This window comes from Anopheles bellator, chromosome 2 (assembly GCF_943735745.2).
Source record: "Anopheles bellator chromosome 2, idAnoBellAS_SP24_06.2, whole genome shotgun sequence".
NCBI classification, from domain to species: Eukaryota; Metazoa; Arthropoda; class Insecta; order Diptera; family Culicidae; genus Anopheles; species Anopheles bellator.
This window is the reverse complement of record NC_071286.1, coordinates 24,950,979-24,967,542: the sequence shown is the minus strand read 5'-3', so window position 1 is coordinate 24,967,542 and position 16,564 is coordinate 24,950,979. Positions and strand designations below refer to the sequence as shown.

At 47.3% G+C, this 16,564-nt stretch overlaps 1 protein-coding gene across 3 annotated transcripts in view; it reads right to left on the bottom strand.

Moving 5' to 3' along the window:
* Positions 1 to 242: 242 nt before the first annotated feature.
* The window catches only part of LOC131212669 (acetylcholine receptor subunit beta-like 2), a 19,896-nt gene continuing 3,574 nt past the window's right edge, over positions 243 to 16,564 (bottom strand). For all 3 annotated transcript variants that reach the window (XM_058206617.1, XM_058206616.1, XM_058206615.1), the window contains 3 exons: positions 14,871 to 14,950; positions 14,232 to 14,341; positions 243 to 694 (listed from right to left, as the gene is read on the bottom strand). In XM_058206617.1, coding sequence (XP_058062600.1) covers positions 479 to 694; positions 14,232 to 14,341; positions 14,871 to 14,950 — 406 coding nt within the window. In that variant the 3' untranslated portion in view covers positions 243 to 478. The remainder of the gene's footprint in view (positions 695 to 14,231; positions 14,342 to 14,870; positions 14,951 to 16,564) is intronic.

The window sequence follows — 16,564 nt, the reverse complement described above, 5'->3', positions numbered from 1 at the left end:
CTACAACTGGTTGAGGTTCGTTCCATTGCAGACTGTTGAACTTAAGGCGTGGCTTTTGGTCTTGTTCCAAAAAACGCTTCAAGTACTGAGTACCGTGACGCCGGAGTACCGGAGACACACAAGAATCCCGAAACTTAACGAAATTACTCAACACATAATACAGAACACGAACACCATGTACTTCAACTCGGTACAAACATGTGCGTTTACAATTTATTATCTAACTCCGCGGTTAACGTTAATGTTTTCGTTAAGAAATACCATCAATTCGCTGTTCGTATGTTATAAAGTAGATTCATTAGGAATGTAGGGCTAAGCTGAAATCCTTAATCGTATCTATTAGTCAAAATGACTACGTCACGTTCATACTGCACGGTCTGCTCCGTAGGTTAGGTTATGTACTATAAAATTCTTAATTTGATACGTTAACCACGTCGTATTCCGAAGTGCCGACTTCGACGACCCTCCAGGCTCCAGCTTAGTCGAGCGTGATGCGCACTATGTCCGGCGGAAGCATAAAGTTGTTCTTGCGCAGTGGAATTTCGCTCAGCTGCTGATCGACCGGTGCCCGCGTATCGTACAGCGACGGGCTCTGGAAGATGATTCCGAACGTGCCGAAAATGCAGGAAATCGTAAACACCCACAGGAAGAACCGGTCCAGCACCATCGAGACAAACTTCCAATCTTCAACGATCTGCAGGGAGAGACGAGTCAAATGATAAATTTGAAAAATTATTTAAATTATATTAACCATTTAACGCTTTTTGATATTTCGTCATTTTCTCATTTCTGTACCCATCAGACAAAGAATCGAATCAAGGTCCAAATATTTAGTACCACTCGGCGGTGTTTGCCTATTTAGCAAATGACACACCATTCCATTTACGTCTCATGAAACACCGTCCTTACAATCTCATAGCGAACCTCTCCGAGCCAACCAAACACTGTAACTTAAAACCGATTCCTTCCACTAAATCTAATTCCATCGCTTCGAAGCACCTCTTTCGTGACAACCGTGACTACTGCCAGCGGGATCCTCCCGGAGCCAATAAATCAACTTCGTTCGTGTCGATGAAATTGAAAATATGATTTTCACTTTTTCCAGCGTAATCTCTCCCGCAGCGTCCCGGAACAATCTAGGGCACAGAGTGGACCCGAAAAAAAAACATTACTCCCCGTCATGATGCTCACAAGCGCCGAGTGTCCTCGGGGAACCGGAAGCTCGGGAAGCGATCCACCCGTCGGTGGCGGTGTATTACGCCGCCGCCACCGGCGAACATGATTGATTAATATGCATATAATTCATCTGAAAATTGATTGAATACGGTGATATTGTTTTAATTTTCCATCGCCGCTGGCACTCGCTGGGCTGGGCGATTCGTTAGCGATTCGCAACCACTCTGGTGTAAGGTTACAACTTCAGCAAAAACCGAAGCCCTGAGCCTGAAGTGGACGAAAATTACTTCGGGCTGGGGGAACCAACTTTACTCTTGGCTGGTGAAGGAGCGACTAGAGTTTGGCCGTGGAAAAGTGATACTTAAGAACATAATTCTTGTTCGGAGATAATATGAAACCTGTTCATTTGGGCGCTTAACGGAATTTTCCATTGCCATTCGGTGCTGCTGCTTCATTATCGATGATTAATCAGCTCCTCCTTTTGGAGTTTATGTGTTTTGGCAAAGTGCAATTTATCGTGAAAGCTTACTACAACAGCATGAACAATGTTTCGTCCTGTTAATCGATCAGCCCATTGTTCTGCGATGCCAATTAATCAGTGCGTCGTTTTTTCTGTCGAGCTACGAGCATCTAATTTATTATCATCAAGCGCTTGGAAGAGTCTTAGAAAGAGAGTTTGAATTTTTTGTTTGACAATTTCGTACACCGTAATGGACATTCATTTTAACAGATTAATACTTCAACCTTTACTAATATTTCAGGGATTTGGCTAAGAACCGTCGTTCATGAGAAATCCAACACGTTTCAATATAAACAATTGAAAGAAATTGGAAAGAACACAAAAATAATGCAATAAACCATAGTAACTGATGTTTTATTAAATTTCGCTTCAGTTTAATTAAACTGCTCCTTGATTGATGAAGCTCAGTTATCTGACACATGGCGTCATTGTATTACACTACGGGTGCTCCAACTTCCCTCCAATACGCTTCCGCGTCAGGACTCGTCACGGCACCCAGCACTAATCCCGTGGAGCCCGTGGCAGCTGTCAACAGGATCGTACTGAAGTCTGCTTCTGACACTGACACACTGACTGACTATCGGTGGTGCCGGGGCCATATGGTCAATGACTTATGCACGCCAAATCGGTGCCAATCCAACCAAACAGCTCGCCAAACTTTGCAGAAAAAGCAAATCAGCAATATGGTGGAAGTGTTTGTCATCTGGCCAAACGCCACACGCATTTGTGGCCCTTCCGGCCTCTGCAGTCGTGTGCGCTGCCTTTCCTTAGAGCCCGTTTTCCTGCGTGAATACACCACAAAAACGCATACACAGAGGCCTTGCCAAAAACGCTGATCTAGCTTATGGCAGGGTTTCAGTGTATGAATAGGAAGACGAAGCGATAACGAGTTCCGGGGAAAAGTAACCCGAAAATAGCTGAAGCTTAACCGACTCGTCGCTGATGTCGGCAAGCTTTGGGGTTTAGCTAGGGCTCACTATGGACCGGGCATATCGTTAGAAGTGGTTAAAATATGAACATGCATTATTTTATTACATTACAATCAATAGCCCGAAGAAACAACCCAGGTTGTGAAAGATATCAGAATTATTACATCTAGTAGTCATGGTCCAAGAAAAGCCCAGTTTGAGCAGTTTCTAGCAGTTTTAGTGATTTTCAGTGAGTGAATTTATAAGAATTTTAGACTTTATTTTTAAAAGAAATGCATCCAAGTCATTCGTTTTTCTAAAAGTACTCTTGTCGTTTAGAAATACTTCCGATTCAGCACAAAAATGATAAAACTAATACGTAAGTAAGAAGGTACTAGTTCAGTACTAGTGTTTTCAAAATGTCTTTCGTTTGATAAATAGTTGACAAAAGAATTAAGCAAAACTAATTCCATCACAAAGAGCTAATGTCACCCATAGTGTCTCTACCGCGAACTGCATTCTAAGCGTCGTGCGAACCGCTTTTCCCCACAGAGTCATCGCTAACGGCCGAACACGGCCAGACATTTCTCCACATAATTAATGTACATATTTGAGGTCCCGACTATGGCCACCGTGTTCCGTGTTTCTCGCCTACCGAGAACACGAAAAGGATGGCCCAAGGTGAGCTCAACCGGGCCCGGACGCCGATGGTTGGCGTAGAAAATATATTGAAGAAAAAATTAGATTGGACATTCTTCGCCATTATTGCCACCCACTTGTCCACGGACCACACCGCAGCAACCACTTCCCGCCCACCGAGCCAAACGATGGCTTCGTTATTATTATTTGATGATTCCCGGTCCACCGACGGGCGAACGCGCGCGCTCCATTTTATGTTAATCGCTTGGGATTTATTTTCAGTAAATTTAATTATCCTTCTGAAAGGGCCCACTCGATTGGCGACGCTTTGGCAGGAAGCAGGACAAGGGACAAACGACACCGGGGCACAATCTATTGCTTCGTAATTGCGGCCTCCGCTTCACCGGCCACCCTCGGAAAGCCAAAGATCAGGTGCTCCGCTTTCGGTCTCTGCTCTGCGCGTGTCGCGGGGCCCGTAGGATTTCGCAGGACAATAACCGCCGGACCACTCTAACGGGCTCTGCGGGTGCGATTAGCGAAAATCGACCAGAAACCGGTCTTCCTCAATCACCGAGTGCACTCGGGGGGCCGGGGGCTCGGACGCCCCACAGAACGGCCAGTTAAAGGTTTCGCCACCGATCGCTGACGACGTTTTAATGGTGGCACGTAAATCGCACTGAAGCGTCCGGCTTTTATGGCGAATCACGCCGGAAGGACGACGGATTTCGTGCCAAATTAATGGCTATTTCGCTGCAGTATTGTGTAGTATCGGCCAAAGTGTGGTCTTTAAGCAAAAAAGAAAATGTCAAATTTAAGGCCTATCATATGGTGATTTTTTGCCATTCAAAAACGGCTTGCCTCTCGAAGTATTATCGGTACCACTGCACGCAGCTGCCATGAGTGGGCCCGAGGTCGTGGTGTTATTTTGAAATGTATTTCGAAATAATAGTCTCCTCCCGCACAATATTATCCGCAGAGCTAAGCGAAGGTTAAATATGCTTCACCGAATAGTGCTTACCCAAGGCATACGGATTTCGGTGGCCGCTGCTGACGGCAAAACATTGGTGGCCCCACCCACACATACACATGACTGTGGGCACACATACAGCCACCAACACGTCGTTGAAGTCCACTAACGAATGCTTAACTTACGGGCTGGACACGTATCCGCTTGAACCCCTTTTTTGCCGGCCGTTCAACCCGAGGGTCGCGTTAGTCCGGTGACTTACGAACTCAAATATCCCATCAACTTTAATTAGGGCTTCGGTCCGGTTTTGTCAGCATTTTCCACGACCCCAGCCCAGCCGGAGGACCCGACGCGTTCCCGGAGATCAAGGCAACGGCCAGCGCACCCCAAAAACAGCCCTCGCAATTACCGGTGCTCCCAAAAGCCGCCCGAGTTGTTCCGAGAAAAGGTGAAGCCAAAGTAAGGGGCCCAAAAAATCAAGTGGCCTCGCTACAAAAGAAAAACAGTGAACCGAAAATTGTCGAGCCGAAAACGCTCGACGGTGAAAAATAAAACAAAGGAACATCCCACCACACGGTTCCAGGATCTGAAAACCCGCCCGAAAGGGTGCTGCCAAAGTAAAAGGATTAAATTTTAATGATCATTACACTAGACGCCCGACCTCCCGTTGGGGGCCCGGGGAAAAATCGGGACCAACCGGTCAGGAAAACTGACGTCCGTTTGCCGTTTGAAAATACCCGGCCAAGGTTTGGGCAGGGCTAAGATCACTGGAAGGATTCGCTGTCAAGGATTACGGCAAATCGGTAATCTTTACGGGTGTCCATTGCAGCACTACGTTTTCGTTTTGCCTCGCACATAGCTTCGCTTTGCAGCTCACAAATAAATGCTGCACAACCTCAACTTTTAAGTACTACGAAATTAACCCAAAGCGAAAATCATACAAATACACGACCAACGGAGATGGTACGGTCAGACCGTAGGCCGTTGAAAGATGCCCGTTTTATGCTGCTTATCAGCGACCCTCCGATCCGATTAACGTTTTCGGTAATGCTTGACAATAACGTAGAAGTGCTCATTTTTTTGCGGTATGAACAAATAATGAAGTGAAGCTCGTAGAGAAACAGAAAACAGAAATCAAAAGAAGGCGAGTATTTGTTAAATGTTGCCACCGGGAACCTCTTGTTTCTCGAGCCGTAAAACATGGCAAATCTGCTCGCTATTACTTTCCTTCGACCCACTTTGGCAGCCGCTCATTTGCCCCTATTCGTTGAAATTGTGTAACCATTAACTAGCTTGAATATCTTCGTTCCTACTCTACGCTATTTGCGGCTGTTTCGAATGGCTAGTAGTTTTTTTGATTTATAAAACGATGATGATTTAAATGTGTTTGCGATATAATACGACCGCGGAATGCAAAAGTGTGTAAAACCTATCGTCAAAATTCCCTTCAACTATCAACTGAACGTATATAACACTGCATTGAATCGATGCATGGATCATTGAATTGATCTTCTTTTAAATATTCCATGTCGCCGGCAAACGCAATCATCTCCCGCGAATGGACGCTTTTGCAAGAGACCGAGATAAATATCAGTGCATTCTTAAACGGCCAATCCGTTAAATTGCTTCTAAAGTGCCGAAAAAGAGCCTTCGATTTCGGTCGCGTACGTTCAATGCGTTATCCACAAAGCGATTCAAATCACACCCGGGACCGGCCGCACAAATCCATCGAACACGATACGCATCCTTATGGGGCACACCTGCGAGAAAAATGGCGAACCAATGTCCCGTAACACTAGGACAACATTGGACGCCCATGGGAAACTTTATCTGCAATCCCAAAGGTACCCTATTCTGGAGCCACGGGCACGCCTGTCGTAAAAAAACGTAAATAAAAACGAAATAAGCCACACAAAAAAGTCGCTGGCCCCACGCTGCACGATGAGACGGTACTTTGGGATCAAATCACCCGAAAGAAGCTGAAGGGAATTTGCAATGAGCTGTAATGGACTGGCCCGGCCGGTGCGTCCTTTGCGTATCAACCAGGTTCTGATCCATTCGTCGCTTTCTTTCGCTCTGCGGGGTCCCACCAAACGCGCCCAGGGCCCAGGACTAACGAGACCGTGAACGGTGCGTTTAGCCCTCACCGAGGGCTCACCGAGGGTGAGCCGTGTTGTTTGAAGGAAAGCATTCCCTTCGTTCGTTCACCTTCCTTTTTGGGAACCGACGGTCAAGGGACAGGGTGCTCTAGGGCCAGGTTAACCCCTGTGGCAGCGATGGCAGCCGTTCGTTATTTATCATTTTAACTGCCCTTTTACACGTGCATTCTTGAGGCATCGCTTTGTGAGCCGTACAAATTGTGTGTTAGTGGCTGGCCAGCTACGGTTTGCCGGGGCCTTCCCGCCAGGGCCAGGGTTTTTAAACCGCATACATTTTTCACCTTCCGAGCTACTCCACTTCGGCCCTTTTTGGGGGCACGTGTTTGGGGCGTGAAATATGGACATCGATCACCGGAACCGACACCGGCCGGTAGCTGCGCTGATCGTGCCGGCTTGCGGCTTTCGCTGTTGGCGAAAGCCAATTTTTTTAACCGAACCCTCGTCCACCCTGATCAAAATTAGTTTCTAGCCCAACACGTTCCCTCCCGTCACGGGGCGCAGAAGCTTCACTATTTCACCTGGTGCCCGGAGCGATAGTGGTATTTAAAAGTGAGAAACTTCTACCAATGGCATTCACTCTAAGTTTAAAATTCCACCACCAAATGCCCATCACAGTTCTGAAACTTTTGCACCAAAGTGTCCTGTGCCAGTGGTAAATCCAGCCAATGAAAAGATTATCAGCAAATTGTTAGCTGTATGCAATGCATTTTAATTATTGAAAAACCTTGCAGACAAAAAGCAGTTAAAATGGTTTTTATATCATACCGAGCATGAAAATGATTCCCTAATGTTTCTTTAAAGCGTAGGTACTGGTATTTGGTTTCGTCTCACGCTGTCTTTTAAGATATTCTAGAAGATATCTACCACATTGTGAATCCTTGAAGTGCTACACTAATTTTTCCCACGAATTAATCGCCGACCATCGGAAAATGGAAAAACACTCATTCTGGGCCATTCTTGGGAAGCAAATTATAGGGCGAGCAGCTCGGCGGCAGCGGATGGTGAGCCGATTCTTGCCAAACAGGCTCATAATTTGCTTTATCGTTTGCGAAAGGCGCCAACCGCAGGAGAGCGTCTGATCGCTTTACGATACGCCGCGCGCATTACGCTAAACACTTTCACCTAACGACTTTCGTTCGACAAATTGGCCCCGGCCACCGAAGCGTTGCCCGGCCGGCCGGCTGGCTGCCATTTTGCGTAATGGTGTAACAGTTCGGAAAGGATTCCCTGCTCCCTGCTCATAATGGCCGCTCGGCGGGGCGTGCAAATATTTTCATTTCTGCCCTAATTACCGCAACCGGCGTCAGTGTGGTTGCGCTGCGACGGGCCACACACTTTAAATCGACCCGCTTCGATTTAAGGAACCGTTAGGTTCCGTTGGCAGGCAGCACAGAGCAGCTTTAAAGCGGCGCTAAAAATACAAACACACAGCAGGGGGGGAGGCCATCGAGAACTGCTGACTCTTTTATGCTTCACCACGTACACGAGAGCGCGTGGCAGTGAGGCCGGCGGCGTGGCCCGGTTCAGCGGGAGGAAGCCATTTTCACCATTTACCGCACCATAGCGTCCATTATTTGTCTGATATCTTTTAAAAACTCATATTGCAGCACATTTCACCCCACCGCATGGTCCACCGCCAGCCACCACCGCACCACGGCGAACTCGAGGATATTGAGGATCCGGCAAAATGGATGTTCTTTACGTTTACGATGATAACTGACGTGCGTAAGAAAGAGAGAGCGCGCGCCCACACAGGACCAGCAGCGGAGTGAAAATGTGTATTTAGGAGTGAAAAGTGGTACGCGAAAACAGAAAGCTTTTTGCCGCCAACCGATTCGCTCGAACCGCAGAAAGGGCAACTCCTTCAACTCTTTTTTTTTGCTGTAGTCCCCCCACACGATGGAGTACCAAACCGTGGGCGATCCGAAGAAAAAAAAAACGGAACACGAAGCTCGAGGAACAAAACCAAGGGTGGGTGAGTGGGTGATGGCCAAGTTCGGGGGGAGAGAGAGAGAGACAGAAGACTCTTACAAAGTTGCACACGTCTGGCGCATGAAACGCATTTAATGCCTTTAAAGTGCGACGTACATTATGCGCGCCGATAAATGTGTGTTCGTCGTTGCCATAAAACGGTCCAATCGTGATGACTTTCCGTTACTGTGCTCTCTGGCCTGGGCCTCGTATACTACGGCTCGAAAGTGTGTGACCGACCCAGCTGACTGATAATTTAACTACATTTCAGTGAAAACATCACTACAAAAAGGTGTGAATTGTTTCGAACAATATCATGTGCTGAATCACTGTTAGTTGGTTAAGGTTAGTAAATGAAATCTCCAGAAAAAGGCGAATTTTCATTAGTATTGCTTAAACTATGAAATCAGAAATGTTTAGACCCAAATCTAACATCAAACCGGTTCCATGTGACATGTTAGAAAATCATGTTCATTAACTACTTTTTGGATTGAACTATGAACTTTAACAGAGACAATCGCTTTTTATAAAAGAAAACATCTCAAGCAGAATACTACCCGACTAAAGACCATTTTTGCATACGAATGTACTTTTTATTACAACACTATCGGCTCGCTAAATATTTAAACATATTTCCAATGAGTGATCATGTTGTTTTGAAAATTCCTTAAAATCCACCAGGAAGCTTAATCTTCTTTTGTATCCGTATTTTGCGGATGCGTCCAAACGCTCAAATACTTCTGTCGAATAGTGTGTGCACACATGTACCGTGTAAAAGGAACGGGCAAGGATCACGCCTCACGGTCTATCCTTTCCCCCACGCACCGCCACGGAGTGGGCCAAAGAAAGGCGCACCTTCTTTGCAAAGGTTTGCATTTTCTCTCCATTAAAGGGTGCCGTCGGTTGGCCCTTGGCGCGGTGGCGCCCTCAACAGGTCACCCTGTCGGAACCTGTTAGCTACGTTAGTGCCCGGCTTATCGCTTTATTTAGCCGTGCGCCCAACCCTTGTCACGCCACGACGGGGCGTGCGGCTTCGACCCATTTCGTTTCGCTCATTTTCTTTTTGCTGACCATTTTCCTCGGATGAGAAAAGCCTTTGGCCTTTTCCGCAGCCCACCGCGTTGTGCCGTTGCGTAATGGGCAAAAAATAATGAAAGTTAATCGAGTTCTCTCTCTTGCATCGCGTCGGTAGCAAAGCCCCTTTCTTTGGCCAATTTCTCCAACCAAACATGTCCGCAATAGGGTGAAGCAAAAACCACACCCGAACAGATCCACGAATACTCTGCGCCTGTCCTGCACCGACCGGCGTGTCCTTTTTCGCCACGGTTCCGCCGTTGCGTACGAGTAAATCATGTGAAAGTACACTCTTAAAGGGCGGACCGATCGACCGACCGACGCGAACGTACGTGACGCGGACAGAGTGTGCTCCTTCCCCGTGGTCGAAACGAACGGTCGGAAAGCTTCTCGAAGGCAGCCCCAGGACCGGGACCACGGGTCCCGGCCACAAATGTTGGCACAATCAAGCTGCAGAAACAAAAATAACCGAGCAGCAAACAAATAAACAGCTTCGAGCATGTTTCAACTATTTCAACGCCGGGACGTCGGGACGCCGGGCACCGCCACATGTTGGCCCATCGGCATCGGAGCGTCGGAGCGCTCAGCGGACATCAAAGGAATTTCTCGCATTTTTCGTACCGTGCCTTTTTGAATCCTTTCCGTGTGCGTATGTGTGTGTATGGGTATGTGTTTTTTGTTTCTCTTTCAGGTTCACCATCCTAGCCGCCGCCGTTAAGACGAAACGGGACAAACGGAGACACACCCAGACCCACATGTGGCACAAAATCGGCAAACGGCACAGGGTGCTACGCAGAAACTCGTTTTCCATATGTTCACCAATGGTTTTCTTTCCTCGCAACAATTCATTTCTTAAAAACATTTGATACACTTTAGAATTTGAATAATTGTGAAGAATGTTTCAATTCCTCTACTTTTAACATTTTTATCAAAATAACACACACAGGTATACTGGCTAATGTTCACAAAAGTTGTTAAAGAATTTATATTAAAACCAATAAGTAGATAGAAACATTTAATAAACGATACAAAAGTTAGTAATGAATTAAATGCAAATATATATATATTTTTTAAATAATACAATCATTTCGAATAGTCAACAATTTTCCCACGAAAAACTCAGCGAAAAGAAAAATCTCCTTAATATTAAATTCCACGCTCGAAATACCCTGTCTCAGTATCGCCCTGTTTCTGACGCCGATGTAACGTTCCCGCTTCAGCGGTGGCAAGTAAACGCGGGGCACGAAACACTCCTTTGGGCATAAAGAATGAACCGTTCAGATTTTGGTTTCAAGGCAGGCAACCCGCGTTGCCTGACCGCCCGGGACGAAGCATCGCCAGCCCTTCCCACAGCTGGGATTCGCTGGTATACTCTACGACCGAGTGCCTTGGCCACCACTCGCCGCCAGCATTTGTATGAACGCGCGCGTACGTGCCCCAACTCTCGGTGCCACTTGTGCCCGTTCTGTGCATGTGTGTGCTCTGTTTATGTTTGCTGACTACGGGCTACACGCCAAACATGGCCAGCCTCCATCTCTGACGGACGGTGACTCGTTGACTGCTCGATTACATCATTTTCTTATAATGCTATTTTAAATTCTTCTCTCGACCTCCACGTCCGGCCGGCAGGCAAAGGCTGGGGCAGAGGGTTGGAAGGTTCGAGTGGGAAGTTTCGCTCGAAGGCGCGTCCTTTAAGGTTCACACTCATTCGGGAGACCTCCGTCCCGTCTCCGCTGCCGGGTGCCATGTGGTGCATTCACCTTGTGCGGGATGCGGCGCTAATGGGATTTTTCTCTCAACAACAGGGAACCACACACTGCTCTCCCAGTGGAGTCCCGAGACCACGCTTTGTGAACGGATTCTCAAACAAAATTAGATTCCCAAAGAGGCTTTGTTACGGAATGAGATTTTCTTTAAAAAAAGACGCCGTAACGCTGCTCGCGCTTCCATGGTGGAAGCTATGTGTAGAAAATCAAGCACTTTTAACGTACTTACTGTTTTCTGATGAAAATTTAATGAAAGCCTTTGCTAGAAATACCCAACACACGGAACAGAACAACAACACGACAACCTATCAAAGGCACTTTCACTATGATGGAGGCGCCTGGTTGCCCGTGAACTTTAGCCGTGCCACAAAAACCATCAGGGTGTTGATGTTCGCTGTTTTAGGTGAACCATCTGGCCACCCCTCGAACGCATCCCGAGAATGGGTCAAAAGGATCCTCAAGCAACGGTGCATTGCCAGCATTTGCCGAAACCAAACGAGCCGGCGGGTTGCAAAGCATCATCAAGCTCGATGCACCGAGATGTTCCCAGCCCGTCCCTGGCTGGCACTCGCTGGCCACATGTGTGTTTGAGTTTAATCTCGTAAAATTCGGTACTGGATGGTTGTTGCAGCCGGCCAAAGTTGTGCGCAATGTGCAACCCGGCACTACAATTAGAAAGCTTCCCTCTCCCAGGCACACCGGAACCGGCAGCCCGGACCGGACCGGAGCAACTTTAGTGCTGGCATTAAATAAGCTGAGCAAAAATTCAAACGAAGACTAGCGAAGTGACGGGCTTGGGCTTGGGAAACGATGTAAACCAGCAAAGTTGGACAGTCTCAAGCGCCAGTGGTCAAAGGGTTGTGAAAATGTTTGCTCCGGCTCCGGTGTTTTGTACCGGTTTGTAAGTGATTAAATAAATCCAAAACAATTCGTTGCTTCTCAAGAAATGTTTCTGAAGAGCTTGTTATTCCAATTCCCTCCCCTTTATCCATTCTTTTCTTTTCGTCTGATTCAGGCTTTTCCTACGAGTGGTTTGTTAAGGGTTTGCCAGACGCAAGGGGCTGCAAGTTTCGTGTTCTTGGTTCGACATTCATCAAGAATAATCGGAAAGGATGCAAGGGAAGGGCGAGATCAACTGGCAAAAGAATTACTCGACAAGAAATGTTCAACCACTTACACGTTGCAGGACCCAATCGAACAGAACTAACATGGACTTGGTCTGAGCCGATTACAACACACGTCATGCCATCGTACTTTTATCTTCCGTAAAAATCCAGAGCACCTATGTTCATCAGACTTGCACCATTCCAATTACAAGCTGTTCCGGCCCATCTTTGCAATCAGAAGAAAACCTGGTTCGTGGTTCAATTCCACATTCTTTGATTGGTTCGGTACTGCCTAGGGCATGGCAAAAAGGGGCAGCTACCCAGAGAGCAATGCGTTAAATATACGTTTCATTCCGTTTTTTATTCCTCACTCAAATCTTCGATGCAAGAGATGAGAGTGTGGTCGAATCAAAACGAAAATCGGAGAAAAAGCACCTCCCTTCTAATTGAAGTGGGTTTCTCCGCGTTCCCCACCAGAAGTGCTGCATGTGTAGTCTTGTCTATGTTCGCATTAAAAAAATCAATTGACTAACATCAACATAAACGAAATCAAGCGGATGTATGGTAAATTGACATTAGCCGTTGACGTTCACCAGTCCGTAGCTCCGTAGGCCTCTTTCTTTTTGTTTGATCTAGAAGGCATTGGCTCGGTAATCACGGCGCAACACATGTCGTTTGCAGTTGACTACTTTCAACACATACAAACACACAGAACCAGGCTATCGATTCTCAAGCTAGGGCGGGTTCTCGGCCAACCCCACGCCACGCATCATTTGTTTCTGGCACATCGTTGCATCCACCGGTGCAAACCACCGAAGCACTTGACCGGAGGCGGAAGAATCCTTAGCAGGAAGCCCAGGCACCGATGCCGGCGTCCACAGCAAACAATGGCCGCATCTTTGACGTGGCTCTCTAGCAGAGACTTTATCTTCATCATCACCGAGAGTGTGCTCGGCTGCCGGGTGCCGGGCCAGGTGCGTCATGTTATCCTAAGGCAATTAATCCATTCGTCTGTGATCAGCATAATAGATTGCGTTCGAATGGAAATTGAATGGTTATTAATTAGTGCCCGGCCGCCTCCCGGCTTGCCGAGCGTCTTCGGCAGGGGTTCCCGTAAACTTACAGTTTGCGAAAGTGACGTTACTTTGTGCTATCGATTACCTCTTGGCCACAGCCGATCAAGCGGCGTCCTTAGGCAAGCAGCAAACGGGTAATCAACACTGCTCAGTGTAAACCCACACAGCATGGGCGAAAGTTTCGATAGTTTGTTGAACAGACGCCGGAACCCCGTAGATCGCAGTGTAGGGTCCAGGCAAACAACACATCACGCGTCTAACGATGTTAGACACGGAACCTCGGCACACTTGGAGTGTGATTAAAATTAAACACAGCCTCGTACCCGTATGGCGTCGAAATCAGATAACTTCAGGGCTGTGATAGGAGGGACTACTGATTGCGCACAACCACCGCAATGGCTAATCGGAAGACTACGGATAACAACTTCGCCGCACCAAGCCCACCAGGGGGATCACCAGTAATCTCTGGGTCTATAAATCAGTTCTCGTTTTTTAGCAGCCTAATCGCTCGAAGTATGTAGATTAGCGCTACAAACCCGGCAGCTCTCGGGAATATTTTTGAAAGCGTGAAATGCTAGTAAATCTTCAATTACCATACTCATAAATCTGCGGTATGCACGCACCGGGAGACCCAATAAATCTTCAGCCGAGGGATTGATCCTTTTGCTGGTTTTTGTTGTTGTTATACCCCGAGGACCAGTAATCTCGCCAAAGTGCTGTGGGTAAGAAATTTCATTTACCCAGCCCCGAATAGAAAGTTTGGTCCGCTAGAGCACCACAGTGTATCAGAAACAGATCCATCAAGAGGGCCCCGGCACACCGTTTGGCACGTCTTCGGGAGCCGTGCGCCCCGCAGCATCGCTACTCACCTCATTATCCTTATCGGCGTCCTTGATGTGCTGGGCGATAAATCTTACCGCCTGTATCGCGGACAGCACCTCCGCTGATAATTGCTTCGGTATGACATTGTCCGCCTCGACTGCTCCGTGGCCCGTGGTGAGTTGGAGGTTAAACCGAACCGCACGAACAGCAGCCACCGGCCGGTATCCGGTAACAGGACCGGAAATTGTTTTCCCGAACCGAAGCAGTGGCAGCGGCGGTAAGCAGGGTCGCCCGATGAGGTGTTCCGGTGTCCGGTGTAAGGGTCGGATGGGCGTGCCGAAATAGGTGAAAATGGGCCAGCATGACCCGTTGGGTGGGTGAGAAAAACAATTTTCAGAAACGGTTAGCAGGACCCTTGCCGTCGGCGGGGAGGCCAACTTTGGGCAGAACAGCCAGCAGCGCCGCTCGAAAAGGCTCATAAAATAAATCAAAGTTTAATTATAAATTATCATACTGGCCCCGTCGGTCGGGAGGTCGAGCGTGCGTGCGTGCGTGCGTGCGTGACTGTTTCTGCTGCCCGGGTCGGCTCACACGATCTATCACGTCGTCCAGTGCCGACCCAATAATGGTCGCCGCCCCCCGCGAACCACGCCACAGAAGGCACCTTTTTTCGCGCCCCGACTTACCTGAACCGTGCGATAGATTAACTCCTATATTATCGAAACTGTCGCCGCCCTCCTTGAACTCGCCGGGAAAATCACTAACACTGCGGAGCGGAGGGAAAAGATGGGTGAAAAGTGAAGATGAAATGGGTGCGACCCGAAAGCGACGAAAACGCGGCAGAGGGATGGCATCAAGCCGACGGGAGGTCATGGATCCTGGGCCAACAACAACAGCAACCGTCGGTGGGCCATTCGTGCTCGGGCGCTACAAGAACTGGGCACCAGGCGAATCGGGTATTCTTATCGGGCGCAATTTATCTCCCGGACCGGGTCTGGGTTTTCAAGCGCAACCAAACAAACAACGGTTCCCTTCGGCCAGAGCCTAACGAGTTTCATAATAACAAAATGATGAATTTCTTCAACCAACTTTCCACTAACGGACAACTTTCACGACACGAACCATCCATCTGTAGCGTGCATCTGGCTCGGCCTGCCCTGTGAGGTCCTAGTTACTACAACATGGTTGAATGCGCAAACTACCCAGGGCCACGAGCTATAAACTATTCTGACTTCCGGCGATAGGAGTCGGCTAAATGTTACAAATTTGATACATAACTTTGATAATGGATTATTGGAAACAGTGCTGGGCTCCAGCCTGAGGCAATCCACTGTAATGTTGGTAAGAGAGATAAGAGAAACATGTCGGTTCATCAACCTGGCTAGTGATAAGGGCTACCACTTTGCGGTGAACTATCACAAAACTGACGAAGGCCAAGACGGGCGGGTGGAGTTTGATCCGTTTCGTGTAAATTCGGTAAATTGTTTACCAAACAGCCAAACACGAACACCGAAACTCGGAAGTAATGCACGTAATTGGGCCGCAGCCGCAAAGTAATACTGACTTGAACGAAGCGAGGGGTCATAGAGCCTTACCTTTACTTTACACCCATGTAAGTTAGCATGTGTATTAGTCCGGCTTAGTCTTTTGGCTATAAATTCAGTAAATGAGTGCCAAAACACCACTTTTTCGTCTAACAAGCAAATACGCATCGAAAAAGGATTTGAGTTTGATACGTTATTAGGATCTAGTCTAGCCAATTTTTTGTTTGCGGCTTCGCAATTGCCTTCATCCTAAAGATGCTATGCTATGAAATAGGATTCGGTCAAATCTGTACACGATCCATATTGATAATTTAACTATTCAACTAAATGCAAACGATAAATTAAAACAGTGAATCGATGTATTCTCATGATCTGTGAATTCTACTGACACGTTCCCGATTTGGAACCAAAAAGAATATGAGTCCAAAGAACAGGTACCAGTTAAAAAGAAGTAAAATTAAGGTCACATCAAGGTCAAGAAGTGCCAATTTCAATCAATCAATCAAGCATCAATTTCACGAAGATATGGTACATTGGTGCCGTGGTAAACGAAATTACATAGTTGTGGCCCTTTTGACCCTGATCGTTTTTGGCCGTGTCACCTTGTTCCAAACTTCCAACAATATTTTAAACTGTGGTTCGAATACATCAGGCGTTTCAACCATACACGGAAAAATGAAAATCCTTTTCTGCCCGTCGATTAAACGCGTAACAATAAATCCACAACTTAATCGACAGGAAGCTGTGATCCGGCAAACCGCTTTTCACAGCTTTAAGTACCACCGTATTCCGTTCCGGATTCAAAATGAAATGAAACTGCATTCCACGATCCATTC